We start from the raw sequence: 23,275 nt of genomic DNA, 5'->3' as shown, positions 1-23,275 counted from the left end.
TATCTGTATATCTGGCCATAATTCAGTGAATTAGACTAATTATGTATTAGTTGGTGAAAGCAGACACAAGTTACCTGATACTGGAGGATTAATACAATAGATTTGATTGGGAAAGTGTGAATATGTCAGTGTGAAAATGAGAAAAAATAGCGCGAGAGAGCAAAAGAGAGAGAGAGAGACTGAGCGAGCAAGCCAGGCTCAGGGAATCAAACCGTTTTTATTAATCTGAGAATTTTCTCAGATGACGCAAAGACTGTGACTTTGCCTCATCTCTTTCTCGCTCTCTCACTCCATTTCTCACCCTCTGTCAATTCTTTTTCACATGTCCCTTTCCTAATATTTAAATCTTGTTGGATGGAAGACAGCACAACAGCACAGGTAAGATTATGAACTACTGCACATTACTCTTCTTGTTTCTGTTTAAACTGGTCCCTTACCTTCTCAGTATGCCATAGAACTTTAATTATATTTTTGTTAAAACTTCATTTAATTGGGCTTGTTATATTATAACATCAGAAAACACTGTATAGTGGACATGAATCCTTTACATGAGTTCTTGCAGATGATTATCATCAGCCATCCATTATTGTTTGAGTGTGCACAGTTTTCCTTTTTTGCCTTTAAATTCTTACTGTTGTTATTGCACATGTCATTGCTGCAAACTTAACAGCACATATCAGTTAACAAATAGCCCTGGTTGGGCATTCTTTGAGCGTAGCGGTAGTGGGAAGTGTCAGAGAGCTGATGGATGGTTTCAAGAGTGCAGATTATGAATGAGACATGCTACAAAAGAGGCACTCCTGAAAGAGGAGTCAATCAGCTGAGGATAGATCGCTAGATTGAGACATATATCAGTGAGAGAAAATTTGTCACAATGAGTAGAGACCAGGGGGGCTTCAAATATGAAGTAACGAAAGAGGGGATTCTGCAGACATTGAGTTTAAGGACAGATTGACAAGGATTTAGGAAGGTAAAATTAGGGTTCTGGCGGAGCTCGGTTAAGGAAAACTTAAAAGCAGTAGAAAAAAAGAGATGGGGGGGGGAAAACGGGGATTTATAAATAGCAAAGCTTTAGCAGGGTGAGGCGAGCAGATGTGATAGACAGTCTGTGCTTAAGGAGTTCAAACAACAGATTAATACATTCAGATTATTGTCAGAGATAGAGGGGGAAGGGTGTGTGCGAGTGTGTGTGTGGTTAAGTAAGATGACCCATAACACATCTGCATATGCAAAGGAATAAGCCCCCAGATGTGCTTGATCACCCTTTCAAAGTTAACCACATGCAAAATAAGTAACAACATTCTTACTTTACAGTAAACATACATCTCAGTCTAAGACTGTATTTCTAAACATATTTTGATTGTGTATGCTCACGTTCTGGCAAAAGGCTGAGATGCATGGTTTTAAAATAAAAAGTTCTTTAGAAAGTGTGTGAACCTGAGATACATTCTTTTATCTAGACTCCAATAAAAAAAATATAACATTTAGTTTTATCTGTTTGTCCAGTTAAAATAACTTACTTAAATTCAAGTTTCTTACTCAAGAATAGAAATTGCATACTATATTAGGACATTACAGAATTTTTTTATTGAATTAAGTTTATCATTATTATTATTATTTTGTCCCATTGGAAATGTAACAATTCCGTTTGGTTAATGCTTTTAAAAATTCCAGTAGACTAAAAAAGTCAATATATAAGTCAAAGTATATTTAAGATATAATTCAGACTAAATAAAAAATAAAAAATATATACTGTATATTGTATTCAATTATTTTTTTAAGTATTCCTGTAGCTCAAACAGTAGTAGATGGCATTGACAACACCAGTGCCATTGGTTTGATTCCCAGGGAAGTAGTTTTGGATGTGCAGTAAATATCTGCCAAATGTGTAAATGTAATGTAGATATTTAAAAGCAAGTTGAAAGTACTGATTAATGAAATAATTTATTGCATGTGATGGTTGGAATGTGGTACAGTATGATCATTAAAAAAACTCATATATGTGATAATTTTCCTATAGCAAAAAAGAATTCCCATAGCTCAAACCGTAGAACAGTGCTAGAAACATCAACAAGATCTTGGGTTTGATAACCAGGCAATGCAGGATGCAACTGATCAAATATATAGTTTAAATTCAAAGTGGCTTAAATATTAATCTAAAATGTATGTAACCCATCCATGTATAATGAGATTATTTATAGGTGGGTCTAGTTTGCATCATTCATGTGTGACATTGAAAGATAACTGTGGTGTCCAGTCTGTCACTGTGTTGCTTCCATTTTCTCACTGAGGCAGGGAGTTATGGGATTATATCTCTATCCCTTTGCAAAGCCCACACCAAACAATCAACCTCAGAAAATAATCCTCAGACACACACTCTTACACGGCACACACACACACTGACCTCACATTCAGACCTCCGAACACACCTTACATCTCATCACTCTCTCATCCATATAAAAAGCATAATTACCCAGTTATGATGAAATGCTGTAGCGATTTCACTATAGGTATTTTATCATGATGAGATCAGTTACTAAAAACTAGATAATAATAAACCAAGCAAACAGAAAACAGAATGTATCCTGAAACAAATAAACATAGCTTTAAGTTCTTATTCTTGAGTTGCTCTCCTGTTTAGTTAGGTCTCTGTAATGTGACAGAGTTGTTCAAACTTATAACATAACTTTTTCTTTTTGTTTGCATTGCTATCTTCCACACCGTCACTGAAGCTCCAGCAAATAAGGGCAGCAAAACCACAAGAAATGCGTTCTTATCTCCTCCAACTTACCTGCTGAAACCACAAAATAGCTATGTGCTTAGCAGGTGTCCCGATGTGGTTTGTTTTGATGGTTTTCATAGGGGTTTTATACAGGTCCTTCTAAAAAAAATTAGCATATTGTGATAAAAGCTCATTATTTTCCATAATGTAATGATAAAAATTTAACTTTCATATATTTTAGATTCATTGCACATCAACTGAAATATTTCAGGTCTTTTATTGTTTTAATACTGATGATTTTGGGATACAGCTCATGAAAACCCAAAATTCCTATCTCAAAAAATTAGCATATTTCATCCGACCAATAAAATAAAAGTGTTTTTAATACAAAAAAGTCAACCTTCAAATAATTATGTTCAGTTATGCACTCAATATTTGGTCGGGAATTCTTTTGCAGAAATGACTGCTTCAATGCGGCGTGGCATGGAGGCAATCAGCCTGTGGCAATGCTGAGGTGTTATGGAGGCCCAGGATGCTTCGATAGCAGCCTTAAGCTCATCCAGAGTGTTGGGTCTTGCGTCTCTCAACTTTCTCTTCACAATATCCCACAGATTCTCTATGGGGTTCAGGTCAGGAGAGTTGGCAGGCCAATTGAGCACAGTAATACCATGGTCAGTAAACCATTTACCAGTGGTTTTGGCACTGTGAGCAGGTGCCAGGTCATGCTGAAAAACGAAATCTTCATCACCATAAAGCTTTTCAGCAGATGGAAGAATGAAGTGCTCCAAAATCTCCTGATAGCTAGCTGCATTGACCCTGCCCTTGATAAAACACAGTGGACCAACACCAGCAGCTGACATGGCACCCCAGACCATCACTGACTGTGGGTACTTGACACTGGACTTCAGGCATTTTGGCATTTCCTTCTCCCCAGTCTTTCTCCAGACTCTGGCACCTTGATTTCCGAATGACATGCAAAATTTGCTTTCATCCAAAAAAAGTACTTTGGACCACTGAGCAACAGTCCAGTGCTGCTTCTCTGTAGCCCATTTTCTGCACACGCCTGCGCACGGTGGTTCTGGATGTTTCTACTCCAGACTCAGTCCACTGCTTCCGCAGGTCCCCCAAGGTCTGGAATCGGTCCTTCTCCACAATCTTCCTCAGGGTACGGTCACCTCTTCTCCTTGTGCAGCGTTTTTTGCCACACTTTTTCCTTTCCACAGACTTCCCACTGAGGTGCCTTGATACAGCACTCTGGGAACAGCCTATTCGTTCAAAAATGTCTTTCTGTGTCTTACCCTCTCGCTTGAGGGTGTCAATGATGGCCTTCTGGACAGCAGTCAGGTTGGCAGTCTTACCCATGATTGCGGTTTTGAGTAATGAATCAGGCTGGGAGTTTTTAAAAGCCTCAGGAATCTTTTGCAGGTGTTTAGAGTTAATTAGTTGATTCAGATGATTAGGTTAATAGCTTGTTTAGAGAACCTTTTCATGATATGCTAATTTTTGAGATAATTTTGGGTTTTCATGAGCTGTATGCCAAAACCATCAGTATTAAAACAATGAAAGACCTGAAATATTTCAGTTGGTGTGCAATGAATCTATAATATATGAAAGTTAAATTTTTATCATTACATTATGGAAAATAATGAACTTTTATCACAATATGCTAATTTTTTGAGAAGGACCTGTACACTTACAAGATCTGGAGATCTTGGCTTGGCCCAGGTTTAGCTCCATTACACTAATCTTTTTCTCACTTTTTTAATGCTTATTGTGATTCTTGGCTAGCTCTCTAAAGGGATTCCCCCAGACCTTTCTGTCTTCCAGAGATTTAGGTTTGACTGCAACTTCAAGTCTTCTGACTATCACTCCATCTAACATCCTCTGGCACAGAAGTGGGGTTTGGGAAGCTGTAGTTTTGCCTGTGGCTAATCATTTCATCCATTCCCTTCCTGAGCATCCTGTTCTGTCATAAAGAGCTTGCCACTGTAAATCGAACCTGTTCTGTTTGATATGGCTATAGTCCAGTAGCTTAGCTAGGCCACGCTTTAGGCATTTGTTTGATTGCTTGTTTAAGGAACGATCTCGGGTAATGTTCAGTAAGTGGAGGAAATAAATAGTGTCTAAGTAGACTAGATGGTCTTTGGCTCAAGGTATGGTAGCAACCAAATTAAGAGTTAAATTTATTTTGTTTTTGTGATCATTTATCATTTGATTTCATTGATGGTGTTCAGTTGACCTCATAGCGTTGAGAGTTGCAATGTATTCTTTTTAAACCCATCAATCTTAATTTTCAAAGTAAGCTGTAGAAAGACTTTGCACCCCCTAAAGCTATTATTAGAATCAGTCATGTCTGCAATAACAAATGTGAGTGCCACTAAAATCCGCCAAACCCTACCCAAAAAATGTACCGTGCATTAGGGTTCATGTAATTTTTACAGGTCCCTTTTGAATGCTTGATTCCGATTGGTCAGTTGGAATTCAGTGGCTACGTACCATATCAGACCACTCTGGCACTATTCTGTTGTCTCTGGTATTACTATGGCACCTTGGACTCAATCTTCTGTGTTTCATATAAACGAAAATGGCACCATCTTGTGTCTGATCAATTGTAGCAAGACCTTAGAGGACTTTGGCATGTGTATTGCTGTAAAATTGTCTTGTTGCTAATCCGATTGATTTTATTGGTGATAATAAAGCAGAATCTCCGCTCCGCTTCAGGGCCCTGATTACTCTGTAGGGTTTAGTTTGCAATCATTTTGGAATGCACTATTCCTTACACATTTCATATGCCCTCTTTGTCTCTTTACACATTCGCCAGATGGACATTTTTGGCTGTTGCGAAATGTCTGGTTCTGTTCAGTGGTTCACATCATCTGTCTTGCATTTTTAGATGCTACTGTCAGGTTAAAAGAAGTTCATCTGAAACACACATCTCGAGATTCCCTTGTGTTAAATCTCTCATCCTGTGTGAACGACACTTTATGCAGCACTGGACCCAAATAATGGTGCAATAACTTAGTATTCTATAGATATCTTAATATATTATTGCAGTATCGCAAATTTTGCTCAAATATATTAATGAAAACTCAGCAGACAACCAGTAGTAGCTTTTCTGATTCTGTACAGTATTCCAAACCTGTATGACTTTCTGTCTTTATTGGAACATGAAAGAAGATATTTTGGGATATTATGGATGAACTACCACTTTAATATCATCTTCTGACTGACAGCCAAAGCTCTTGCATTATAGGTGGCCAATCCTGTTCATGTTTTTATTCATAATCAGTCTGGATTAGTGGAAAAGAAAAAGGTCACATACTTTATCGGGGGAGGGATGTATTGTGACACTGGCTATAACATCCTGACCTTTCTTGAAAACTGTGACCTCCCACCAGCGGTGTGCCTGGAAATGACTTATTCGGTAACAACCTGTTACCTCCTCTCTGGAAACCAAAGCAGCACTCCAAAAAAGGGATTAGCAGAATGTAGTAGCACTTCATTTTTATGCAGTTCTGGCATGTTGCCTCTGTTTGAATGCGGAGACCTTTGTGAAAACAGGTTTAAGCTCATGACTTAAGGGTAAAATTGTGAGGTACTGTTAAAAGGGATGCAGAATCACGGGTCATAAGCTTCTCTTTCTCACTCTCTCTCTCTTCTCCCATGAGGCTTCACAGAGGATTATGTTTGTGCAATTGAAACTTGACAAATGACTTCCCTCCATCCCCTTCAAAAAAAAAAAAAATACCCCCCAAAAACATTGCAGAAATGCTGCCAATCCGCCTTTATGTCTGAGCAGCAATTGTTGTTTTAGTTTAAATCTGAGATGAAGAACACACAGATGCACAGGACAGGGAACATCGAGAAAAAGAAAGAGAAATGGAGCTCAAAACCGGGCAGAAAGGGCAAAAAGGCCAAAACGGGTGAGTATTTCTCTTTTCTAGTTATTTTAAGATTAAAGAAAAATTAATTATTCTTCATCATGATGCAATTCCCTAATGTTTGTTCATAAATATAAATGTGGCTCTATCTTTCAGCTCTTGCTTTCTTCTGAACACGTGTGTTTATTCTATATGTCTCATTACTCAACCCTCAGTTTCTCAATCAGTGTCCGGCTTCATGCAGATGTTTATAATGGGCTAAGGCTGGTGAAATGTGTATTGGCCCCACTTGGCAGTCATACGTTATTGTAAAGGAGCAAGAGCTGTATTATTCCCATATGGAGGTTTGACAGTGTATATATGGGTGTGTCCAGGGCTCGAATTCCAGGGGGATGGCATTCCCCTGGTTGAAAAAAAGACTAAAACCACCATCCGCCCTTACCGTTCCCTTTGGATTAATAACATGTATTATAAAAATATTAAGTAATATTTAATAATTCCTTAAATTTAAATGGTGCTTTTCTGGGGACTCAAAGCGCTTTACATTGTCAGGGAGTATCTTCTCATCTGTCAATGGTGTGCAGCATCCACCTGGATGATGCGATGGCAGCCATAGTGTGCCAGAACCACACACCACACACCAGCTTACTGGTGGAGAGGAGACAGAATGATGAAGCCAATCAGCAGATATGGGGATTGTCAGGAGGCCATGATAGTCGGAGGCCAATGGTTGAATTTGGCCAGGATGCTGATGTCGAAAGACATCCTGGGATTTTTTATGACCACAGAGAGTCAGGACCTCGGTTTAATGTCTCTTAATTAAAATTAGCTTTTTAAGATTATTTATGAGTTACGGCAATTGGCCAACTAGAACCCATTTATGAGTAATGGCAATTGGCCAACTAGAACCCATTTATGAGTAACTGCAATTGGCCAACTAGAACCCATTTATGAGTAACGGCAATTGGCCAACTAGAACCCATTTATGAGTAACTGCAATTGGCCAACTAGAACCCATTTATGAGTAATGGCAATTGGCCAACTAGAACCCATTTATGAGTAACTGCAATTGGCCAACTAGAACCCATTTATGAGTAACGGTAATTGGCCAACTAGAACCCATTTATGAGTAACTGCAATTGGCCAACTAGAACCCATTTATGTGTAACATCAATTGGCCAACTAACACCCATTTATGAGTAACTGCAATTGGCCAACTAGCACCCATTTATGAGTAACGTCAATTGGCCAACTAGAACCCATTTATGAGTAACGGCAATTGGCCAACTAGAACCCATTTATGAGTAACGGCAATTGGCCAACTAGAACCTATTTATGAGTAACGGCAATTGGGTCACCAGAACTGTCATTATTATTTATCCATGACAGACCTAAACCAGCCAAAGTTTCAGCACAAAAGCACATTTAGCAAATAATTGTTTAATTATCAGTATCGACCTAAATTCCTCCATTTTAGACCCAAGAAGAAAAAAGAAAAGCTTATAAATAAAGTTTCATTTAAAAAGGCAAATTTTTCAATAAATAAAAACCTTTTTAAAAAGTAGACAAATTTTGTAATCATTATGTAAAATTAGCTACAGGACACACATACACCAACCCCCCAACAGTTGTCTCTGTGTGTGCGTGTAAGAGAGCGCTTGAAAAGTATCAGTTTAGAAGATTAAGAGATTGGAAAGGGTTATAATGTTTTCCTGCAAGGCTTTATGGGTTTTGTTTCTTCCAAACCGAGCCATACCATCTCAGCATCATTTGATTTCTCTTTATAAAAGAGGTGGAGCATTACAGGAAAACAGCTGTAGGATTCACGTGATGCGAGGAGGTGAATAAGTAAATCTCTTGCTTGACTGTTTTGGAAAATCATACGGATCACAGAATTGCCAACTGCTTGATGCTGATGAGAAAAGCAACATGTTGTGTGGTGCAGATGTTGCTTGGAAGATTTCTAATAAACTGTTTATTTATGCATTTTGGATTGTGAGTACAAAGACTTGGTCATACTTAGTCATAAATAATTCATTCAAAGATTAAGAAAAATAATTTAATCAAATGAGGCTGTGCGATACATTGGCCTCCAATGTCATGAGTATAGATGACGACAGATAAAAATAATAATGACCAATTATGGTAAAGTGGTGTGTTATGTGTTGGCATGCTCACATAAACGCTGCAGAGGGTTGTTCAAGGCTTTCAGATGCAGTTTCATGACCCTATCTTCACACTCCTGCCGTAATATAGGCCTGTGTTGCTGAGGTGAAACATTTGTGACCAGTCTATTACACGCAAGGGTGTTAATCTCATACAATTCATCTGTCTCAGACATCACGGTTACTTCATCTATCTCTGTGGTTTTTGTGTTTTTTCTATTACTAATACAACTTTTATACACATGCTAAGTATGTTGTCATTCTTGTGAACTGTTTTACTTAGTCACTGCTCATTAGCTTGATAGAAAGAGAGCTTGAGGTTTTTGGGAAATACATTTTTCATCATAATTTTTCATTGCACTAGTTTTGACAAGAAAAATACACAGTAAAGAAATAGACAAGCAGTGGGTTTTCAGCAATAATGTATGGTGGTTCTTTGAATTATTAGAAAATAATGCATTGCACACCCAAGGTTTCTAATAATTTAACAGACCATAGTCAATTATTCCAGTTACCACACCTCAAAATATTGTTCCGATGTTGTATTTCAAGACATTCATCATGTTTTTGAATGTAGGATTAATTTTTTTGTGCTTCTCATCAGCCTCCGTTGCCAATTCCAAAATGCAATTTTAGCCTAGATTACGGAGGCTTGATTCGTTGATAGTATTTTTCACCTGCAATGTAACCAATTAATGTTGCTATTTCAAAGCGGGTCTCGCCTTCTGAATGTTTGCCGTAACAAACACATTCTTCAAATGCTGCGAACACACAAAAAAGTACAGCTCTTAATGCAAGTGTGTGAGTTGTCCTCATCTATTTTGGAGTGATTGCAATGTATTATAAATATAAACATGTTCTGTCGATCAGCGTCATTTCTGGACAGATCATTCAACAGTTTATTATGAGTTTAAAACAGCACAAACTTCATTGACGCCCAGACGCAACGCTTTGAATTTGCTCATACAATGAATGATGTCACATTGGGTGCTGATTAGAAAAATAGCTACAAAAGTAAAAGAAAAGAAGTTTGTATGCAAAGTCAAATGCATCACTTCACTTCAGAAGGCCTTTATTAACCACCTGGAGCCTTGACTTCTTTTATAATGGATGGGGTACAATTTTTTGGACTTCAAGTTTTGGGCTGCCATCCACTCCCATTATAAAGCATGGAATAGTCTGGATGTTATTTAATATAACTCCTATTGTATTTGTCTGAAAGAAAAATGTCATATTCAACTAGGATGGCTTGAGGGAGAGTAAATCACGGGGTCATTTTCATTTTTGGGTGAATTATCCTTTTAACCCCCAAACACTCAATTATCGCTATCCTCTTCCCCTGATCCATGCCGCCTTGAAACTGCTGCAAGGAGCTCAGATCTTTTCCAAGCTTGACCCGCATAGTGTGTACTAACTCATTTGGATCCGGTAGGATGATAAATGGAAGATCGGCATTTATGACACCTTCTGGCCACTACAAATAGCAGGTTATACGATACGGCCTCTCCAGCTCACCCTTGGTCTTCAAGGATTCATAAATGAGGTGTTCCGAAAGTACCTCCAATGCTTTGTCATAGTGTACATCGGCTGAACATCAACACCATGTGATGCATCTCCTTTGGAAGCTGAGAGAACACCACCTGTACCTCCAACTGGAGAAGTGTGAATTTCTGTTTCAGTTGGGTATTAGCTAGTGCAGGAATAATGCACCTGAGGAGGGTCTTGATCAAATGAGGAGTTTCACTTCAAAGGAGATTACAGACTATATACAACACATTAACATCATTAACTAACATCAGGATACAACATCACATAACCAACATCATTAATCACGGACGAGGAAGAACTGAACAGACAGGGTATTTGAGCACACAGGAGGTAATGAGGGAACTGGAGACAGGTGGGGATCAATCAATTAACTAAACAAGAGCAGGAAAAAGCCCAAATAAGGAAACAGACAGTCCATGAATTTAACCATTTCACTGTTATTCTATCCAGTTTCTGGGATACGTCATAGACCATCATAGCATTCACATGGACCAGGGGAAGGTACAAGTTTTCAAGGAATGGCCACAACCAAGCACCATCAAAGAACTTAAATTATTCCTGGGCTTTGTCAACTTCAATCTCCATTTCACCTCCAATTTTGAACAAGTCTCTTCACCAAACACCTCGCTACTCTGGAGTAAGCCCAAGTCTCTGTCCTGTGTACCCTCGCACACCCGGATTCCAAACTCCTGTTCATCATGGAGGTGGATACTTCAACAGTAGGGGTAGGAGCTGTATTATCTCAATGTCACGGAGAGCCTCCTATCCTCCATCCATGCGTCTTCTATTATAAAAAGCTGTCGCAGGTGGATCAGAATTATGACATTGGCAACAGAGAACTTCTACCCATCAAGGTAGCTCAAGAGGAGTGGTAACACTGATTACGGATCAACTTTACAGTCACTTAACGTCCCGGCTCCAAGAACCAGAAAGCAGAACCACTCTCTTGAATCCATCACTCAGAAGACAATAGCTATCTTCCTGAACCCATACTCCTTCCAGCCTTAATTATGAGTCCCATCCAGTGGTCTCTGGACAACCAGATCACAGAAGCAACTTGCTGAGAATCTGATCCACCGGGAGGTAGAGAAGAGAGGACTTATATGCCATAAATCCCATGACTTACCCTTTTGGACTCATTCATTCATTCATTCATTCTGGTCATGTTGTTTCTTCTTGCATCAACTTACCCGACTAATTACCTGATCTACTCTAGGATCCCTTCACCTTCATTCCAGATTCCCCACAATCCTGCAAATCAAGGACAGTGTTACTGCTCAGCTAAATCTCAGATAGAGTTAGTGAACTATTATCACTTACAAAGCCTCTCAATAAAACTCCTGTGTCTCCTGTGTGCTGACAGGGAGGGGAAATTCCTGCCCATACCCAGCAAGGAAAAAAATGATAAAGCACTGATTTTTATTTACTGAAGTGGTATTCAGGAAATGTGAATAAATTAGTGAACAAATTACTGCAAAATAATAGTAATAATAATGAATAATAATAATAGCATGGCTATAATAACATTCTTAACAAAAAAAAAGAGTTTCGTTTAGATAAAGTTTGACTAATATGTACATACAGTACCAGTCAAAAGTTTGGACACATTACTATTTTTTTATGTTTTTGAAATGTCTCTTATATTCATCCAGCCTGCATTTATTTGATCAAAAATGCAATAGAAAAAAAAGTATTGTTGAGCAAGGATGTGTTAAATTGATAAAAAAAAGTTAAAGTAAAGACTCATATTGTTATAAAACATTAATTAAAAAAATATATATATTTAAACACCTTTTTTAATCATCAAAAAATCCTGAAAAAGTATCGCAGGTTAGAAAATAAATATTATGCCGCACAACTGTTTCTAACATTGATAAATCAGCATATTAGAATGATTTGTGCAGGATCATGTGACACTGAAGACTGGAGGCATGACTGATGAAAATTCAGCTTTGCATCACAGAAATAGATATTTTGAACCATAGTAAAATAGAAAACCATTATTTTAAATTGTAATAATATTTCACAATATTTCAGTTTTTCTGTATTTTTGATCAAATAAATGCATGTTTGATTAAAGTCTTTAAAAAAAAAAAAAAAAAAAATTGTTGTGTCCAAACTTTTGACCAGTACTGTATAAGTAAGAAATATACAAAATTTAAAATGAAATTTTGTATAAATAGAAAGTTTAGGAATAATATTTGTTTTAAATGCTTTATTGGGGGTGGGGGGCCTCCAACATGAATTTTCCCTTGGGCCTCCAAATGTCTAGAACCAGCCCTGTGGTAGTCTACATAGTGCATTATGTAAATGAAGAAAGATGCTTCTTGTAAGTAGAATGTAGTAATTTTGGTATCAACCAGCAGGGTCTTACTGGACCGTTCTAACCAGTGAAACATTGACCTCCTGACGCCTTACATAAAGGCCTGAGTTCACTGGAGGCATAAAGTGAAGGGTAGGATGTTTAAGTGATCATCACTGTTTATTTACCGTGGAATTTCTTTCTTTCTTTGTTTGTTTCTTTCTTTCTCGACTTATACAGATAGAATGACGAATAAGCATTTGGGAAACCAGACAAGTGCAGCATTGCAGATGGACGATGGAGTGGAAGCAGCATTAAAAGACAACACAAATCAACAATGCGGCTGGTTTTCACGCAATCTGCTCCTTGCCCTCACCGTGCTAGGTGTGCTTGTGTGTGAATGCATGAATGTGTGGGAGTGTTTGTATACGACTTCAGATCTGTCTGTGTCTCCTTCCTTGGAAGTTCAGAGGATTAAATACGTTTGCCAGTTCATGATTTTATTGCCTGTTTGGTGGTCATAAACTAATAAAGCATAGCAAACCACACGAAGTGATAAGGACAAAGCAGGAGAGATGGTATTATCATAAATAAATGTTGATAATATACGGGAAGAGATCAGTTAATTTTGAATCCAAAAAGGGGGTGTTTATTAAAGGAACAGCAGCTAGAATGATGAAAAAATGGTCATGAAAACTAAAATACTTCTGTTTCGGGCCCAAAAATGTATGATATAAGACCAATTTAATCTCAGTTTGGCAGCTTTTATCTTTCCTCTACTCTTTCCCTATACTTACATTCTTAAAAATATAAAAGATAAACGTTGTCTGTGGTTTTATAACTGTGATCATCGGTCAAACCGCAGACAAATACCAAACCAGCAAGTTCTCAGCAAATTCTTTGGCCCAACACAGTGACACTGTTTATACAACAGTAGTTTGAGATGTTGCAGATACAGGACAGTTATGCAGTGGTGCATGTGAAATACCCAGAAATCCGACAATGATCCATACATCTTTTCATAAGGAGGCTGAACATAACCGGTGTAATCAACACTCCCACAGGTGTTATAGCGGGCACAGTGCTGGGCATGATGCTGCGTTATGTTCCTGATCTGGACACAGACACTCTCACGCTGGTTTCCTTTCCGGGAGACATCCTAATGAGAATGCTGAAGATGCTCATCCTGCCCCTCATCATCTCCAGTCTCATCACAGGTCAGTTCTCAAGCACACGTGTTGTGTCTTATGATTGTTTAATGGAAACAGAGTGTCTACAGCACATTTATCTTTGTTGATACAAGATCTCTCTCTTCTTCTGGCCCCACAGGCCTGGCCGGTCTGGATGCTCGCTCCAGTGGAAGAATGGGCTCCAGAGCAATGGTGTACTACATGTCCACCACAGTAATCGCTGCTGTTCTAGGGGTCATCCTGGTGCTTGGAATACACCCTGGGAACCCAAAACTCAGGTCCAGTCAGTCCAGCTCCGCCCCCAAGAACCAAGAAGTCAGCAGTATGGATGCCTTTCTGGATCTGATCCGAAACCTTTTCCCAGAGAACCTGGTCCAGGCCTGTTTTCAACAGGTAAAAAGTTGTGCTTGAGCACTGAAAAGTTTTAAATGTAATCACAAGGTCACCCAGTATGCACTTGGGGTCAGTGGTTTACGATGAAAGCGGGGCCCGCCCACAAACAGAGACATCATGGATGAGAGTTTATGTCTCTGATGACTTTTTATTCTCTCTCTCTTCAGGACTTTTCTCTATATTTGTGCTCTGCTGAAACATTTTTTGTTAGCTTTTTTGCATTTCTGTTGTTTAGAAAATGTGAATCTTTTAAAACAGTGGCGCAGTGGGTTGCTTGTTATGTATAAGGGCTGTGCGTATGAGAACCTGGGGTCATATCTAAATTGACCAATGGTTCATGCTGTCTGTGGCCAGTGATTCACAGCAGTTGTTTTTTACATTGTTTGTTCATGGTTTTTGAGCATGAGGACATGTCACGCAACTTTTCCTGTCCATCTGCCTAATTTTACTTGCTTCTAACAAATGACAGATGAATTTGTGTAGAGTTTAGCCAGAAAACAATATTAGAATAGTTTTCTCTTCTTTTTTAAAGCTGCCTATTTATTTTGAAGTCCTAACAATGAATGTTTATTTGATCATTTTCATTTAAGCATAGTTTTTTTCCTGCTGTCTGCTTAACAAGGCATAGTCGTTTTCCAGTCATCTTTCATATATTGCAGTTTGACCTGTGTTATGTTGAACGTTACCAGCTAACTTAGTTACTAAAGCCACGTTTTACTTGCATTTAGTGCTTTTCGATTGTTCGTTTTGGAACTGGACTTCTGGCATCACTCATTTGTGATGTTCACTCCTGTTAAATTCATTTAAAGTTATCTTATGTTCACACTGTGGGTTATATTTAGCATTGCAGACACATGTGTTCTTCCATTTATTCTTAACAGGGCATATAATAAACATTATTGCGGTGTGTATGAGGCTGATTCCAGATAACCAAGCTCTCATCTGAGGAGTTCCTTCTAATTGTTGTGTTTGCAGAGCTTTATATACACCATTTCAAGGCGGATCCACCTGGAACATAAACTCTCTCCGATGATCATTAGTTTGTTTTGAACGCATTGCACGTCACATTTTCATTGAGCAACACTACACTACAAGTACCTTTTTTTAAAAATGGTAATGGGTCAAGACATTTTATGAGAGCAACTCTGCCCAGGATAGAGACTCAAGAATATGACTGACTAAAAACAAAACAAAAACAACACTTCCAAAACAATATTTTCCTATAGACATATCTTGTTGACTATAATATATTTTCACCATAAATTACATTGTAAGGTTTCTCTCTATATAATAAAAATAACACTTATAGTACAGTAATGATATTATAATGATTTAATTAATAATTATAATAATGTATATATATTTACACTTATCTGCTCTGTCCAAAATAGTTTTACTTAAAGTTTTATGGCATCATCATCATCTGTTGCTTGCTTCTCTTTTCAGGTTCAGACAGTGATGAAAAAAGTATCGGTCCCAGTCCAGAACCAAACAGAACCGATCCTTGTCAATAGGAAAACACTGGAACACAAGTGGGGAATGAATGTTTTAGGTTAGAGTATATTCAATTTCTTTAAAAAACTGGACTTGAAACTCAAAATACATCATAAATGTAATTTTAAGAACCAGCAACTACAGAAAGTGGCATTTCATGCACATTTGTGATGCATTATTGGAATACTAAATAATGTTAGGAGTTATCAATAGAAAATAGATGAATTTCCGTTTGATTTTACTATTTCCAAATAGTCATTTTTGTCGCCTCTCTGTGTTGTAAGGTTTGATTGGGTTCTTCATCACCTTTGGGATCTGCATGGGGAAAATGGGAGAGAGGGGGAAGCTCATGTGCGATTTCTTCAACATCCTTAATGAGATCATCATGAAGATGGTGTCCATGATCATGTGGTCAGTATTCTGCCTTCATCACGAGTGTGTACAATCTGTTGCAACTGAAACAAATGAATTTGTTTGAGCCATTTCGCAAGTGTCATCCAGTCATAAATAACAATAATCTCTGTATGTTTTGACTCCTGAAGCATGGAATAAAGCAGGCTACAGAAGTGTCGAAGGCATTATTTAGTTTGAGTGTTCAGTAGAGTGAGAGAACTGGACAGAGAGAAATGTATGGCATGTAAGGAAGAGGGTGAGAATAAAACAGGAATCTGAGAGAGTGCACCATCATATTTGTGTTCCCATGAGTAAATGTGGGAGTTTTATTCTGGATGACAAATAGGCCGCAGACAAATACCCACATGCTGGCAAAGACAGACATAGCAGAAAACAGTTAGAGCACTGAACTTATGAATTATGTCTGCAGAAATGAAACACTAATGCTAACAGGTCATTTTCAAGCACAAAAAGAGTGAGACGCTGGGAAGGAAGAACAAACATGGAATAAGTTAAAATTACCCCAAAATTAAAAGCATATGGTAAACAAAGTCATTCTCTGCTCAGCCCTGAGACCGTCCCATCTGTAACTGTGTTCTGTGTTTTCCGTTCACAGCATGTAAAATATTTATATGGTACAATACACATGATCTGTTGCTGAGGATATATTTAGAACCAGCATTTTAGATGATTTAAATTTAGACCAGAGAAGTAACATCATCTGGGCTAATATGATGATCCTCTTGTAAGGGACTCCCTTTAAAGGCTAATTAAAGGCAGCTGTAAATTAATAAAGAAGTCCTGTGTGAAGAAAAAAAGTGTGATTATAAAAAAAACATGAAAAATAAATAACACCTTTGTATTAAAGATAAAATAAGAAATATACACACACACACACACACACACACACACACACACATATATATTCATACAATATAATTCTAAGAAATATAAAAGAAAAACATTTACAGATTTCTAATTTAGATTTCTAATTCATATTTGTATACTTTTAAAAATAAATATTTTCCCAAAGCAATATTTAAAATATTGCCCCAACCCCATTTGCTAAGCCACAATTACATATTTCATTTTATTTTATTTTATTAATATATTTTTGTATATATATATTTTTTTTAATTGCAACAAATACAAACTGATTTATTGATTGATTGATTGATTGATTGATTCATTCATTCATTCATTCATTCATTTTTTTTTTATATATATATATATAAATATATATATATATATATATATATATATATATACTGTTAATGTTTGATAAACACAATTAGAGAACTTAAGTGTTAAGTGTTATGGCTTAACAACATTACAAAAAAAAAAAAAAAAAATACACTAAATACATTCAATGAATCTGTTTTCAGGTACTCTCCAGTAGGCATTGCCTCCCTCATCTGTGGGAAAATTGCTGCTATCGGTGACTTGGAAGTGGTGGCGAGGCAGCTAGGCATGTACATGGTCACGGTCATAGTCGGTCTCATTATTCATGGCGCGCTCATCCTGCCAGTCATATTCTTCGCAGTGACTCGGAAAAACCCCTTCACATTTTACTCTGGTATCTTCCAGGCGTGGATCACTGCTCTGGGAACGGCCAGCAGGTACAGACAGCAGACCACTCTTCATGTGTTTCATGCTGATACGCTGATTGAAGTGTTCTGGCAGCATAGACTGAATATTTAAAGGCCACTTTTGGCTAAACAATATTGTCTTGAGAAGCAAGATCTATATCTTTTTTTTTTTTTTTTTACATATAGCACAGCCAAAATATTTTCTCATGTTAAAAACTATATTTTATACTGGTATGTGGAAATTTGACTATAAACTCCAACATAATGGGAAAAAAAACTAAAACACATCAGATAGATGACTCATCAGATAGATGACATATTTTTGACACCACACAAATCATCCACACTAACTAATCTGGCCAAACAGACTTTCTGATGTTATCCAGAATAGAACTCTAGAAAGATATATCTGTTTTAATGGGTGGGAAATTATGAAAACATGTCATAGAGAGTTGTTTATGAATAAATCTGGGTTTACATCTGTTGGGGAAAGATATATCTGTTTTAATGGGTGGGAAATTATGAAAACATGTCATAGAGAGTTGTTTATGAATAAATCTGGGTTTACATCTGTTGGGGCAAACCATTTTCTGAAAGTCAAACCAATTGTCAATTTGGCACGGAATATGCATGCAATGCAATCCTATCAACTTTTTTATCATAGTAATTTTTCAAACGACAAATTAGAATTTATTAGACAACTATAATCAATTTAACTCTCTCTTTTTCAGTGCTGGGACATTGCCAGTGACGTTTCGTTGTCTGGAAGAGAATCTAAAGATTGACAAGCGTGTGACACGCTTTGTGCTGCCCATTGGAGCCACCATAAACATGGATGGCACTGCACTCTATGAGGCTGTAGCAGCCATTTTCATTGCCCAGATGAATGACATTTCTCTAGATGGAGGACAGATTGTTACTGTTAGGTAAGGAGATGTGAAATTTAAACCAGACAAATTGTGGCTTTTGCAGTGGAGGGAATTATTTCGAATGGGGTTTGCTCTGATGTCATTTTCCATATTTACCAGATGAACGTTCAGCTTTTAGCACATTCACATTTAAATGACTACAAATATTTGTATTTGTTTAGATAAGAATTTATTCTGTACAATAAATTTTTTATATGACATTTGTTTTTTTTTTTAAATATTTGCCTGCTAGTTCTCACAGACAGCATGTGAGTAGTTTTGACTTATGAGTCACATATACAGAGTTCTGGCATGAAATTGAGGGTGCAGTCCGATAGGTCTAACTCAAAAGCATCTTTTCCACTGTCAACCAGCAGCTACATCATAGATGTTCCTACTTTAACTGAGCTGGCAACGTCTTACTATTCCATCTTTTTTTTGAACCCCTCAATAGATCATATCTGTCAGTGCCGCCCCATACCGTCTCAGTCAGGGTGGTATAATCCCCTCTCTTTCTTTCTCTGCAGTATGACAGCGACTTTGGCCAGTGTGGGAGCCGCCAGTATTCCCAGTGCGGGTCTGGTCACCATGTTGCTAATCCTGACCGCTGTGGGCCTTCCAACTCAAGACATCAGCCTGCTCGTCGCTGTCGATTGGCTACTGTGAGTTCTCTCTCTGTTTGGGTTATGCATGGGCCATTACTTACAACCCCCTGAAGACGGCCCTGGTTTTGTCTTGACTGATTATCAGCTGTCCTCATGAATATAAACAGCTGTCCTGAGCTGTTTTGTGTCAGCTTTTAGAGCTGTCTTTTGTTTGTCTTCAGCGACAGAATGCGCACCTCCATTAACGTCGTGGGTGACTCTTTCGGGGCAGGCATTGTGGACCACCTATCACGGGCAGAGCTTGCCGTGATCGACGGGGACATCCCTCTCTCAGACGAGGAGTTTGTCCCCCCTCCACCTCTCCTCACTGAAATAGACCTCATAGACCCTCTCAAACCACCCGAACTGCCCCCTCGCTCCCCGCGCCCCCCAAAGCTCAACCATCACGCCCCGTCTCTGACCCCTTCACTGTCTCAATCGCACTCTATCCCACACTCGCCCCGTTCCGTCCGCTCCCCGTCACCACACTCCATTCGTTCGCCCTCCCCTCGCTCCGTGTGCTCTCACTCCCCGAGGCCTTTCCGAACGCATTCCCCTCGTCTTTTATGCAGGACGGAGCCTGGATACTGCGCCCTGCCCACTCACGACAACCAGGTGAGGCTTCATTCAAAAAATATAAATATACACTTAGATTTTAGGTCTTAAAGACATATATCACCTAAAATGAAAATGCCTGTCATCATTTAATCTAGTTATAATACATCATAGGTGTACTTTCAACCATAAATCTGATAGTAATTTCACCACAATCGTAAGTCACTGTATACAGTATGTTAAAGCTGAAGTAGGTAACTTTTGTAAAAATGTATTTGTGAAACCTGTCATTATGTCCTGACAGTAGAAAAATAGATAGATAATCTGTGAAAAAATTAAGCTCCTCTGGCTCCTCCCAGTGGTCGTATTGCCATTTGCAGAAATACATTGCTCCCTGTAAAAAATAACCAATCAGAGCTGCGGTCCGTAAATTTTTTTTGTGTTCAAGATTTACAAAATTTATATAATAAGCGAGTACACCATGAATCCATTTTCCAAACCGTGTTTTTAGCTTGTCCTGAATCACTAGGGTGCAACTATAATAAGTGTTTATATTCAGACTATTTTAAATTGCTTCAGGGGTACCGCGGCGGAATAACCCAGTACCTTTGTGAGTCTTCATAGACATAAACAGAGAGAAGTAGTTCCGGCTACGATGTTCTTCCGCAAGACGCAAGCAGTTCTGTTTATTAACCGCTAGAGCGTCAAAAGTTCCCTACTGCAGCTTTAAGACATAGTTATTCAATAAACATGTATTACTGTAGCATATTTACTGCAACATCTTTTTCTGTGAAAATGACATTGTAATGAAATGAGGGTGAGTAAACGATGCATTTCAGTCTAATTCCGATGTACTTATATTGAGACTTTTTGTGTGTGTGTGTGTGTGTGTGGATAATATGCTGTTAAAAGTCCTTGACACTCATCACTTCACATCCCTCAGATTACCACTCTTCCCAGAGGTTTTCGAGAGAGGAGCAGAAATCGGGAAAGAGACAGAGAAAGAGAAAGAGAGAGACTGCAGGAACGGGATAAAGGGAGCGAGACTGAGGAGGATGAGGAGAAAGAAAGAATGATGGACGAGGTGAGCGACGGAGAAGAAAGCGACGACACAGCGTATGACAGACGCCACACCATCCCACCTTGTGACCTGCCCTGAACGAAACAGACGAAGTTCTACCACATTTTCACAATACTTCTTCTGTATTTCAGAACCCACCTTTCTGGATGAAAGCTGGCATTTTTTTGTTGTTTGGCAAAGACGTTGAGTACCTATGTGTGTCGTGATTTGAGAAACTTGACATAAGTGAATGGAGTGTTCACTGGGCTTCACTATGACTCTTAGTTTCAGCTTTACAGTCTAGCAACAGCAGCTGTTCGTAACTTACAGCTAATTTGCTTTTACAGGATTTCAGTAATAAACCGGATGAATGGCTTTGAGCATTTATTGCACATGCTCTGCCAGTCTTGATTTAATTTCTTCTTTGACTTCCCTATCATATAATTTATCTAGGCTACTGGGGCAATGGTTATAACACTGGATGTCACTGCACTACACTGTTAAACTCAGACTTATTCAGTAGTTCAGGGGAAAGACAGCCTTGACTCATTTGAGTTGCCTTAGTTTACTTTTATAGTCGAAATTTACTTTGTTCAGTTGCCAGTGCAACATTAACAAGCAGTTCAAATGAGTCCAAGCAGTTGGTTCCTATAAACAGTCCAAAGTTTTTCCAAATCTTCCGTTTTATGTTTTCTTTCGAAGGTGGCAAGGATGTCCCAAGCAGCTGTGAGTAACATGAGGTAGTTTCTTCCCGTACCCCTCATGTTCTTTCCACATCTGCATGTCTTAAAAATGTGAATCATACACCAAAAACATCATTTGGATGAACAGATTTACCAATACACTGTTTATATTAGTGAGTGTGACATCAGGCTTAAGTGTTACTAGGACAAGTGCAGTTACACAAACCTGGCGTAATACTTTTATACTGTTGGGCCTCGCACAGCTTGTCCACTCTCATACTGTGTGAACGTCAGTGTAGTTCTTACTCACATCCAGTTATAAAAATAAAAAAAATGAAATATTTTTTTTTATCAAATATATTTTACATACTTTAGAACATATAGCCAGATAATTGCAATACTTTCTTTTAAATAAAGATTATTGAATTATTAAATTGTAAATGATTGTAAAATTACACATTATAAATTATTATAGTATTAAATTATAATTGCTAAATAGTCAGAGGTCAGTCATTTTTAATTTGTATAAATTGATACTTTATTCAGCATTGATGCATTAGATTGATCAAAAGTCAAGTCAAGCCAGCTTTATTTGTATAGCACTTTATACAATAATGGTTGCATCAAAGCAGCTTTACGGTGTTAAGCTGGAAAATAGTTGGTCAGTAATGCAGGAAGACAATAACAAAGAGTCATTTTCATCTGAAGTTCAGCTCTCTTTGACTCTAAAGACATTCAGCATGTTACAAACATTTCTGTGACATAATAAGTGGTGTTCTTTTGAACTTTCTATTCACCGGAGAATCCTGAAATTGCATTTGACTTATTATACGTATTATGTTTCCACAAAAGTATTAAACTGCACAACCCTTTTAAACATATAAAAAACATATAATAATAATAATCAAGTTTCTTAAAGCAGAAAATCAGGATATTTGAATGATTTCTGAAGAATGGAGTAATGATGCTGTTGTAAAAATGTAATAATATTTCCCAATATTAGTGTTTTTAATGTATCTTTGATTAAATAATTACAGCCTTGGTGTGCATTAGAGACTTCTTACCGACCCCTAACGTTTGAATGGTAGTGTAATACGATAAAACAGAAAAGATTGATAGCTTAATAGTGTCTCCTTTGAAATAAAATAAAGAGCAAACAGAGACTTAAATAGCTGAAGTCAGGAAAAAGAAGAGCCAAATTTATTGTAAAGAGTTTCGGAACACATCCTACAATGTCTCAAATTGTGCTCAGATTTGCCATCTTAGATTTCAGTATGAATTCTCAAATTCCTCATCAAATCCTTCCCCAATTGTAAGCAATGGATATTATGGCTCTGTAATCTTACTGCACATCATTTGTTTGGGTTAGTATTGCTGAGACAGTTCTAAAAACTCTCTCTTAAACTATAAAAATAACAAAATTTTCCTTCCTTTACCATTCTAGAATTATTTCGATGTTAATATTGTTGTCATTTGCTATTATGGAGTTATTATTGTCTAGTGTTGCACTTGAACTAGTAAAAATTAGCGTGTGTTTTGTCTGACTTATGTATTCATGTCTGAAAGACTTCATTTCCCATGAATTCTGCTGCTGTCTGTGGGGTGGATAATAAAATCTTAACGATTTATTTGACTTATTGAGTGGTTGTCCTTTAATGCCTTTTGTGTAAGAGTCGATGTCAACCACGAGGCACGTTTAAATCCTGTCTCGCTCTCGTATTAAGACCATTGGGCGAATAGAAATCCCT

The 23,275-nt window shown here is 37.8% G+C and overlaps 1 protein-coding gene across 2 annotated transcripts; it reads left to right on the top strand.

Annotated features, from left to right (window-relative positions):
• The first annotated feature begins 246 nt into the window (after positions 1-246).
• LOC127949054 (excitatory amino acid transporter 2-like) lies at positions 247-23,160 on the top strand. 2 transcript variants are annotated; one of them, XM_052546007.1, is made up of 11 exons: positions 247-378; positions 12,859-13,002; positions 13,683-13,835; positions 13,948-14,201; positions 15,648-15,753; positions 15,980-16,106; positions 17,474-17,707; positions 18,409-18,603; positions 19,113-19,247; positions 19,412-19,844; positions 20,728-23,160. In XM_052546007.1, exons 2-11 carry the CDS (start codon positions 12,864-12,866, stop codon positions 20,941-20,943), a joined length of 1,992 nt encoding a protein of 663 aa, XP_052401967.1. In that variant the 5' UTR covers positions 247-378; positions 12,859-12,863; the 3' UTR covers positions 20,944-23,160. The 2 variants fall into 2 exon arrangements, with proteins under 2 accessions (XP_052401967.1, XP_052401959.1); XM_052545999.1 differs by lacking the exon at positions 247-378 and adding an exon at positions 6,396-6,645.
• Positions 23,161-23,275: the final 115 nt, after the last annotated feature.

Source organism: Carassius gibelio, chromosome A3, assembly GCF_023724105.1.
Source record: "Carassius gibelio isolate Cgi1373 ecotype wild population from Czech Republic chromosome A3, carGib1.2-hapl.c, whole genome shotgun sequence".
NCBI classification, from domain to species: domain Eukaryota; kingdom Metazoa; phylum Chordata; class Actinopteri; order Cypriniformes; family Cyprinidae; genus Carassius; species Carassius gibelio.
This window is presented reverse-complemented; position numbering and strand designations above follow the sequence as displayed.